We start from the raw sequence: 10,769 nt of genomic DNA on the forward strand, positions 1-10,769 counted from the left end.
TCCGGAACGGGTCGACTTGCCGGGACCCTGTTCCGCGAGTACTGCGCCAAGGGGCCTGCTCGGATGAGAGTCTCGATTTCATCTTTGAGATGCCTGTAGTCGTCGGTGTTGTGCCCGACGTCGTTATGAAAACGGCAGAATTTGGAAGCGTCTCTCTTTCCCTTGTGGTGTTTCAATGGCTCCGGCCTCTTCCAGGGGACCCGAGTAGCGTTGGCCAGGAAAATATTTTCCCTGGACTGGGTGAGCTCGGTATAAGTTGTGAACACGGGCTTGAATTTATCCACAGACTTATTCTTCTTCTGGCCGTGTTGACTATTTTCACCATGCCCTTTTCTTTTGCCACCACCGGGCTGGTTATTCTGCGCGACGTCGGGAGTCGCCACTATGATCTCCGTCCCTGTCCCAGCGGGCTTCTCGGGGACCTGGCTGGTCCCTGCGGCTGAAGCTTCAGCTTCTTCTAAGTTTATCCACTCTTGGGCTCTGTTAAGGAATTCGCTAACCGAGCTGACTCCCCTCCTTTGAATATCTTTCCATAGGTCTCCGCCGACCAGGATTCCGGTCCTCATGGCCATGAGCTTAGAGCTATCGTCAGCGTCCCTTGCTCGAGCAGCGACATTTGCAAATCTGCTCAAGTAGGCTTTCAGCGTCTCACCGGGCTGCTGCCTCACGTTAGCTAGGGAATCGGCCTGGACTCGAGCGGCCTGAGAGGCACGGAATGCCCTCTTGAAGTCAGCCGAAAAGGTCTTCCAGGAGCTGATTGACTGCCTTTTACTCTGCTTGAACCATTGCCTGGCAGGCCCAGTCAGTGTGGAAGGAAAGATCAAGCAACGCAGCTCCGGGCCGATGTTATGGGCCATCATTAGGGTGTTGAACATCCCTAAATGGTCAGACGGGTCTCCGTCCCCATTGAACTTTGACAAGTGGGGCATACGAAAGCCAGAAGGGTATGCCGTTGCCGCTATATTGGGGGCGAAGAGTTCCATCTCGTCCCCTTAATCATATTCGTCTTTTTCTTTTTTCGATAGGAGCTTCTTCATCAGTTCCTCCATTTGAGTTAGGGGCTCTAGGGTTTTGTCCTGAGATCCTGGGTTATTCCGGTGCTGTTCAACAGCTCCGGACCCGTTGTACATATTAGGTGGGTTGTTGCCCCTCCTATCTTGAGATAGGTTATTTGGGACATTCCCTCCGTTACGTACTTCGGATCGGGCTCCCACTGAGCGGGCCTGGCTACCATCCCTAACTCGATCTTCTCTGTGAGAATTGAGGCGGTCTCGAAGGTCGCCTCCCTGGGTAGTCTGGTGACTCTGTGCCGAACTTAGTTGCTGACGCAGGTCTCCTCCCGAGAGATTACTCCGTCGACTACCGGTCCAGTGACTCCTGCTGGACAGGCTCGGGGTGCGTCTTTGGCGGCTACGACCTGATCCTTCCCCTGGCACCCTGCTGCGCCGAGAAAGCCCAGCTGACGGCGGGTCTCCCTTACTACCCCCGTAGGCCGGGATGTCTCGGACGGGCTGAGGAGACGGATGTCTGATTGGAGAAGGAGGATGCCTGATTGGGGAGGCGATCCTAGTTCCATCTGGACGAATCAAATTTGGTGGGGGCCTCTCGGCCCTGCCAGCTTGCTGATCTCGTTCTGGGTGAGCTGGATGAGGCGCATGACGGTCTTCGGGGACGGGCTGTCGTCGCTGGCCCTCCCCGGCTCTTCTTCGGGAATTTCCTCGATCTCTCCTGGGCGTCCTCGAGGAAGGCTGAGAACTAGGAGTTGACGTCCTAACCGAACGGCTGTATTGCTGTTGTCCGGTTCTAGGCACTTCCCTGAAGTTTGCCTCCTGATGGTGTGATGAAGGGGTGGAGTTGGCTGCAGGGAGCCTATCCGAACGGCTACGCCTGGATCGATTACCTCGGCGAGACTTAGGAGCCTCACCTTGCCTCTCTCCAACGTTAACGTTGGTTGCGAGAGGGGGTAGTCGGTCCAGAATATCCCGGATTTGCTGACCAGCGGTTGCTAACTGGCTCCTCAGCTGAGCATTCTCCATCTCCACCGCAGTATAATAACATGGGTCTGGATTAGGCGGCCGGGGCGCTGAACTACCAGTGTCGTCTTGGCCTACTGGCTGCTTTCCTGGTCTCTGCTGGACTTCAGGAATTTGCTCATCAGGAATGGCAACATGGTGGGCCTCCTGCCCATCCTGCTGTTCTGTCTCGTTGCCATGTCTGGATCGGGTAGTCACCATAGTTGGATGTTGGTGGTAGTACTAATCGAACTTGCTCTCAATGAAAGCACCAAACTGTTGACGCGGTTCTTCGCCAACAGGTAATTAAGAGAAGAGAAAGGGATTAGTACTGAAAGTAGAACCGTCACAGATATGAAATCTTATAGGATGAACTAGGTGACTCGAGACACTTTTTTTAAGTGGTTCGAAGGTTAAAATCCTTCTATTCCACTAGTCAATATTATTGATATCTTCTGGGTATTTGGTTTACACAGTATATAATTCTTCAAAGACTATTTTTCCCAACCCCTATCAACTCCCAGGGTCTCCATATTTATAGGAGAAGGCACCTGGAAGTTGGTAGGGAGGTCATCCCGTGACCTTATCATTTGTCATATCAACTCTGTGACATTCATGATTAATTCCTAAACCTGACACATAAGTGTGGTCTAATCAGCATGGAAGGAGAGAATGGGCCGCACGGCCCAATCCAACTGTGGGTGTCTGATACGCACGTTCTTGCTGCGTGTCCGAGAAGTCAGGGGGATATCGGACACGTGATGTCAGATATATGCACGTTTATCTTGCGTGTGTTGACTTCGTAGAGGGTCAGAGCTTCGTGGGCAGCCCGTGCCATGAGAAGCTCGTAATACGAGCTTCTCCCCTGATCTGACCTTCGGCCTTCTGATTCTGGGCAATTTGGGCGAGCTAATATCCTCGGTCTGTGGGTGTCTCGGACTAAACTTGATTAATCCGAGGCACGACCTTCTAATCAGCCCATGGGAAAACCAGGGCGTACAATAGCGAATAAAGGAGAAGTCGGGATTTAATGGAGAAACCAAAATTTTATATATAATGTATTTCATTGAATCTCACAAATCCAAACCCCTTTCCAAGGGTGGTACTTCTCCCTTTTTTTAGGGGTTTTTAAGTGCCTTATACAATAATACCCTTTACTTGTGATACTTCTACACAAGTAGTAGTGATTGGGATGTGACTCTGTTACTCTTTTGAAAGATAGTGTCATAGTAACAATGGTTGTACATTCTGCACGTGTATTTTCAATGGGAACCATTATCGTTCTCATTGATGTGAGTAGCAATTATCTTTACAATGGAGGATCCAAGTACCTTTTTGCGGCGACTAAGGAACGAGGTCCCTTAGAGGAAAGGGTGTCATCTCTCTAGTTTCTCCCTGCTCGCAAACTAGTTTTACAAGGTTGGTTGTAATGAGCACTCGCACAATGTTCTTACTCACAAGCACTTTTATCTTTTTGACACGTGTCCCTCATAATTTTGCCCCAATACCCTCATAGAGCTTGACTACAAAATAGTGTTCGCTTATAATCATATGTTCGATTATAATTATATGCTCGAGATAAAATGTGACATACCTGAAATTATTGAGATATTATGCATGTAATCAGTGAGCACTAATTTGTGGTTAGGCCCTATAAATGTATCATTTATAATCAAAAGAAAAGGGATCAATAAAATTACAAACTGTTGTGAGTCATCACCATTATAATGGTCGAACCACTATAAAATAAGCGAGTTTATTTTAACTTAATGTGTAGTCGAGCCCTGATCACCCAATTCACTAATAAATTTGTTTCGTTTACAAAGTCAAAACAAACAAAGACGAAATAGCATTTCTAATTTATTTATTATAAAAAGTATATTATTTTAGGGAATGGTTGTAGTAGGGTTGTACATTTTATCCTACTGGTATTGCATATTCCTTAAATGGGCATGTAGATGTATTTTTATCTCAATTTTTTTTCATAAAAATATTCATTGTAGTTAAACGAATTTTTTGCAAATTTTCACAAAATTCTGAATATTTGAGTGCCAAAAATAAAGTTCAAACAATTACTATTACACTATGCAACAAATTGTTTAAACTGTAAATTATTTAGAATTTTTTAAAAACTTCAAAAGTTCATTATAATTACGTCATAATTTTTCTTTTGAATAAAAACACTACTACATGCTCATCTTAAGATGAGGTAAAACAGTACTAGTAAGGTAAAAAAATACTACCCTACTGTAGACATTCCCATTATTTTATTTTGCAACGACAGAAAAACATACCTAAGTAAAATAATTTAAAATTGAGTATTGATGCCTAATCAATCTTTTGACATAATATGCCAAGTGTAAATCATAACATTGTATATAACATCATATGCCACATCTACAATCCGAATTGGATCTTAAAAGTTTTAAAACAAAATCAGGATACCATCCAAAGAAAATCATGTAAAGCTACTCCAAAAACAAACTTAAAAAAGTTAAATGTGACGCCTCTTGACCTTGCCCTTGCCTTTTCCCTTGCCATGACGCTTTCTTTTACCCACCTTGAACTGCCTTTTGGACATCTTCCCTACGCCTCCAATTGCATTAAGTGAACCCTTGGTTTGACTGTTATCATCATCCATATCCACATCTGTTTTAAGGAACACAACAAATAGATTATAAGGTAAGTTGCTTGTAACAAAAAAATAATAATAAAAACCATGAGCTAGTGGGCTAAATTGTCCATGTATGTTTCAACTGCATAAACAAAATTCAAGTAAAACATCTAGGTAGTAAAATGCAGCAAGCAAAAGAAAGTTCATAATCTGACAAGACAAACTATGTTATACATGTTTGAATTCAAACTTCAAGTTCAATGGCCATACTGAAAGCCAAGACATAAAATGCAGCAAGCAAAACAAAGATCATATTCTGACGAGACAAACTATGTTATATTTGGCTCCGAACCGGTGAAAGGCCCTATTAATATTCCAAATTCCAAAAGGATGTAATTTGAGAGGCTTAATAGAGAGATACTGGATGCAAGCATTATACACCCCATATGGAGAGTTCTAGCCACTCGTAAGTTGTTTTCAGCAATAATACACGATCTAGGAAGTTTTTTCTCTTTCATCGTTCCTCCTGTGTGTATCATAAAATAAGGCAAAGTTCCAAAGCAAAGCATTAGAAATTTGCAAAGTACACAAGGCCAAAATGCTCAGCATTTTTCTAATCCCGTTTCCCCAAATGTCACCTTCATTTTGTTCCCATCATGTTAGAGATGTGGAGTTCCATTTTCAAGAACTTCACTGCCTCTACCCTAACGGGCTACTTCATAACAAATCCCCAAGCCAACCTGGACCGTAATGACCGAAACATCCTAGAAACAAATCAACGGGTGTCCACATATTCAAAAGATATATATTCAAGTTTAGATTGAATTGCAGTTCATATTCCTTGCTTATACATAGTATATAAATATAAAAGATTTTCCTTAGCCACCATCACCTAGAGGCTATTACTACAATTATCAAGCATTGATTATTGAACGCAATTTCACTTTTTCTTCAAAAAAATCAGAAATGCCCGAAACCTTGCTAAAGCTGTTTGCATTTGGGAATAATGAATTGTGAATTAAATTTGCATAGTTTTCATATGAGTTAGGTAGCGAATAATCATAACATTTGGGTGTGAATAGTGACTAGCACTAAGGTTGTGGCCAGAACAGAGAACGCTCGCAGAAGTGTAAATAATGACTAGGGAAAATCGGTCATGACGCAACTAGCCATCCCCAACTTAGTCTGATAAGAGACTCTAGAGTTCAGAAAACCAAAAAAGAAAAAAAGGTTTATGGCAAAAGCCAGGTAGGAATTTGAGTATTTTAATAAAGCTATACATTTTTAGATCAAATTAAACTCAGCCTACAAGCAAATTTTTAACTCCCGTTTTGTCTAGGGATTCATCACAATCAGAAAATAAAGCCAAGACAACACCAAATGATTATACCTAAACTAATCTAAAAAAGTAGACAAACAGCCAAAAAATATAAATAGTTGCATATAGTTTAAGCGACTAAAAGAGAAAGTTAGCTGTAAATCGAAAAAGTAGAACGTACCCATAGTGTTTGTTGTAATTGTAGCAGTACTGGTGGTGGAGACGAGCTCCATTGAAGAGACAGCATTCGGGATAGGCTTAACAGGGAGCTTAGGGGCAGCCAAGGCGGCTTCCATGGCGGCGTACTTAGCAACTTCTTTCTTCTCGTATAGAGGCTCCACCATCTCTCTCCGAATAGCCCTAAGCCGTTTCAGTTTCTTCGATCTCATAGATTTCGCCATGGTTTCTTTCTGCCCTAGCCTGTAGAGTTCGACCGCCTTTTTTTGTTCGGATTTTTAGCGGTTAGGGTTTATGGGATAACAGAAGAGAAGATGTCTTTGCTTAAAGAGTCGATTTTGTGCAAAACCCTCGCATTAGTGGTGCTGTTTGGTTACCTCCAATTTTGTGCTCCGATAGTATAATATGGTATTCTTACTCGTAGACAGCTACAAAATAGTAAAATAAATTTAGATGCTGTGCTTTGACAAATTAATTTTGTATCTTTTATTTTGTAAATTAGTTTAAATAGATCTTTAAAATTAATTTTGATGAAGAAAAAATTGAATACGTAGCACATTTATTAAGCAGAATGATTGTGCTTTTGTTCTGAAATGTCAATTTGATGAATTATTTGTGATTTTAGTTAAAAAAAACTTTGACCAAAATCAGATTTATAAGTCTATTTGAACTATTTTACAAAACACAAGAGTCCAAGAAGTGATTTATCAAAATACATGGTCCAAACAATTAATATGATAAAAGACAGATCCAAAAAAGTATAAACTTTAAAACAAATAGTATATGGTTAAAATAGTCAATGTTTATAAAATGTTCTACTTTTATACTATTGTCTTTTTTTTTTTGCGATAAATATACTTAGGGTGTAATGCCCTATTTCCTTAGAGCCGTTACTAAGTTATTTATAAATGTGTCATTTGCTCGCTAATCAAGGTTTAAGACTAGAAAGTGTGTTCGAATAAAAATAAATACTCATTTAATAAACATTAAGTATAAAAAGTTGCTCTTTTATTAAAATTCGTAAAAATATCACATTGGGATCCCAAAACAATGTTTTTGAAATGCAGTCACAAACCAAAGATACAGTACAGTCGACCTAAGCGACAAAATCAAACATTTATCACGTGTTCCTTAAAATACCTCAGCCGTGGTGGCCAGGCAGACCAAACATGTACACACCGCTCCATGCCCTCCAACTCATGGTTGTAAGACCCAACTTCCTACCTCTCACCTGCACCACAGAGCACTCGTGAGGCGAGGCCCAGTAAGAGAATTATAAGCATGTCATGCAATAAGAATATATCATGCAATAAACTACACTCAATCAGAGCAACAAACACATACCAGATCCTACTAGCATGCTCAAAGACTCAGCATCTAGACCAGCTCAAAAGCACAATAGCATAACAACCTATTAATACAGCAGTGCATTAACACACTAGCTGTAACGCCCTGGATACCCAAGACCGTTACACCGTGTGTTTATAAAGTGCTAGACTTGCTAATCAAGTCATTAAAGTAAAAGCGTGTTACTGAAACAGTAGAGGAACTAGGGTTAAAAGTGTTTTGGTCTCAAAAGTTATGTTCTCATTACTAAGCTTTGTTTATGTACATGGGATCCCAAAAATGACAGTTTAAAAGCCATTTACAAAAGTTGCAAAGTTTAAATACATTGACTGGCCTTACTAAGGCAAAAACGAGCAGTTAGGTAATCTCTGTCCTGACACACTCCTCGACCATGGTGATCGAACAGCTGGCTATGTACATTTCACCTCGGAGCTCTCCACCTCAGGCCTGGTCCAGCTTGCCCTTGCCCTTACCTGCACCACGAAGCACCCGTGAGCCAAGGCCCAGCAAGAAAACACAGCAATAACAGAGCATGAACAACTAGCAAACAAGTCAATTACTCATATAGCATCTCATAAATTCAAGTATATCATCAGTCAAGTATACCACATACTAAGCATCTCAGCTCAAAATACATAAAACACAGATGATAACCAGAGCTAGCGCTCACAGGCTGCTCCCTCTGTTATCCTATTGTTTCTGGCTCCCAGTGGCCAATTCGCGCCCCGTGCGCTAAAATCATGAACGGTACTCTTAGACCGCTTATACGTGTCCCTTGGCATAATACCAACGATGACACAATACAACTCTCGGGAGCACTTAGTCCCATTCACAACCATACATTCGGGTGCAGTTTTCTTACCTTCCAATTTACTGATTTCCGCTGCCACGAAGCCACGAGCACGGTCCTCTACCCCGAGCCTCTCCAAAGTCCTCAATCAAAAATTCGACTTGAGCTTCCTTCAATCCAAGCTTGAGCTGAATTCCACCTTAACAAGCCAGCTGAATTCCATGCAAGACAAACCATGGCTATCTCTCAATTCTTTCAAAAACCAAATTCAGAACTTAACAAACACAGGGACCAATTCCTTACCTCTGAGTTTTCTTGGCCTAAGCTTGATTGATAGCTTCAATCACCCCCCCTGATTCTCCTTCCAAGAGCTAGAGTTCAGCTTCCCTTTTCCTTCTTTCTTTTGTTCTACTTCTAGGTCTCCAATATTCAGCATAAACCAACTCCCAAAATGTTATACGTAAATGTTTTTCCTTCAGCTCAAATTCATCTATTTACTGCCAAAAGACCATTTCAACCCTCCTTAAATATCCTTTCCTAACTAACCCTCAAGGGTACACTTGTCTTTTACCTACTTTACAGTTTTACCACTTATCCAACAAAACCTGTTACTCTCTATGGTTACTAACAGTTACACAAGTTACCAAATCACCAGTTACCATTATCTAGCTCCCTAGGACCGTCTCGACACGTGCGTCACATTGAAATCACCGCGCCCACGTGGTACTATTCACATATCATAATTATCAAATAACATAATACACATAGTCATATAACATGCTTAAAATCATAATCATGCATCTTAATCACAAAAATCACACATAATTCCCATTATGCCCTCCTGGCACACTAATCAAGGCCCTTAAGCCCTATTAGTGAATTTGGGTCGTTACACTAGCACTATAACCGAACAATGTAGTAATACAACAGTATATCCACGCAGTAGCTCAATACAAACACAGCATATAATAAAGCATCCAACAGACTAAACACATAGCGGCCATGCCATCCCAAGCACTTTACAAAGCCCTGGGTTCGCGGTCCACACCATGAGGATATCCCAAGTATCCTTTAGGGTCTCGCCCTGGAAACTCGTACTCCGTGTGCTAACGCTACTCTCGGCCCCTTGCCGCACTCAGCTCTTGCCTCTCCCAGCTTCTGCTGCTCCCAGCTCTTGTCGCTTCCAGCTCTTGCCTCTCCCGGCTTCTGCTGCTCCCAGCTCTTGTCGCTTCCAGCTCTTGCCTCTCCCGGCTTCTACTGCTCCCGGCTCTTGCCGCTTCCGGCTCTTTCCGAACATTCATATTCACATATATGACATAATAGATACAAACAATACATACAGTACAATACAATAATCCACATAGCTCTACAGATACAAACAGTTCTCTTACCTGCTGTCCCGAGCTTGCAATCCATAGCGATCCCGAGCACGATCCTAATCCTGAGCCTGAGCTATAAGACCTAGCCACAACGCATCAACAATAGCCATCCATCAAGTTCTATTCTAATAAATAACTTCGAGTCACCATTCTAATCCCTGGAACCTTGAATTCTATCAATCCAGGTGATAAAATCCAACCCGAGCCTTAACAATTGGGTTCCTAAGCCAAAAACCCACAAAGCACCCAATATTTTGAACTAGGGCCGCGACCCAACCCCTTAAGGGCCGCGACATGCCTCAACACAGAGGCAAAACACCTTCCTCAAAAGAGACACGGGCCGCAGCATGCTTAACCAAGCACCGCGGCGCGCCTCAAGAATAGAGGCCTCCCCAGGCCTCACGCACACACGGACTGCGACATGCCCAGCCTTGGGCCCGACTCGCACCCCTAAACCCAGAAACCCCACCATTTTCCTACGTTTTCTTCAAGCCTAACCCAATTCTCACAATTCAAACACCACTTAAACCCAGAATTGAACCTAGATTCCTTATCTGCACAACCTAGGCATCATATCCACTTAAGAACAACCCTCTAATCTTCACCAACACCAAAATTCAAACCAAGCACAACTAACCAAACCACACCTCAAATGCAAGCTTAAGTCCTAAACACAATCAGAGTAATTTAACAGCTAGATGCAACCTAAGTGATCAAGTAGAAGTCTTACCTGTGATTTTAATTACTCCTCTGAACCAACTCCCTAAGTTCCAAGCTCCTCAATCCCCCAATTCACCAGCCCAAATTCTTCAAGATTTCCTCTAAAGTTCCAACACCCCAAGAGAGAGAATCGGCAGAGAATGAGAGAGAGCCAAAGAAGCTAAGTATCCCTTCTATTCCTTTCTTTCTTTTTTTTCTATTCCAGTACATTCCCCAGCCCAGTGTATATCCACTTATCCAAAAGACCAACCTGCCCCTAAGCTTATCTTAAATCCTCAAGTGTCTCTAATGGCAATTTCGTCATCTACCAAATCTTGTTAAGTCCTTGAGTTTTCCTATAAATCCCCATTTATTCCCAACATACTAAGTCACTGAAAAATTACCATCCATTACTCAATAATTCCCGAACATA

General features: G+C 42.3%; 1 protein-coding gene across 1 annotated transcript; it reads right to left on the reverse strand.

Moving 5' to 3' along the window:
* Positions 1-4,307: 4,307 nt before the first annotated feature.
* On the reverse strand, positions 4,308-6,488 carry LOC133800844 (uncharacterized). The gene is made up of 2 exons (XM_062238926.1): positions 6,126-6,488; positions 4,308-4,661 (listed from the first exon to the last, which is right to left on the reverse strand). Exons 1-2 carry the CDS (start codon positions 6,343-6,345, stop codon positions 4,507-4,509), a joined length of 375 nt encoding a protein of 124 aa, XP_062094910.1. The 5' UTR covers positions 6,346-6,488; the 3' UTR covers positions 4,308-4,506.
* Positions 6,489-10,769: the final 4,281 nt, after the last annotated feature.

The sequence above is a fragment of the Humulus lupulus genome, chromosome 9, assembly GCF_963169125.1.
Source record: "Humulus lupulus chromosome 9, drHumLupu1.1, whole genome shotgun sequence".
In the NCBI taxonomy this organism is placed as follows: domain Eukaryota; kingdom Viridiplantae; phylum Streptophyta; class Magnoliopsida; order Rosales; family Cannabaceae; genus Humulus; species Humulus lupulus.

Excerpts from the sequence above, each read along its gene's own strand:
- LOC133800844 (XM_062238926.1), bottom strand. The coding sequence starts at position 6,345 with ATGGCGAAATCTATGAGATCGAAGAAACTGAAACGGCTTAGGGCTATT. Across the intron at positions 4,662-6,125 it reads AATTACAACAAACACTATGG|ATGTGGATATGGATGATGAT; the intron begins GTACGTTCTACT and ends TCCTTAAAACAG.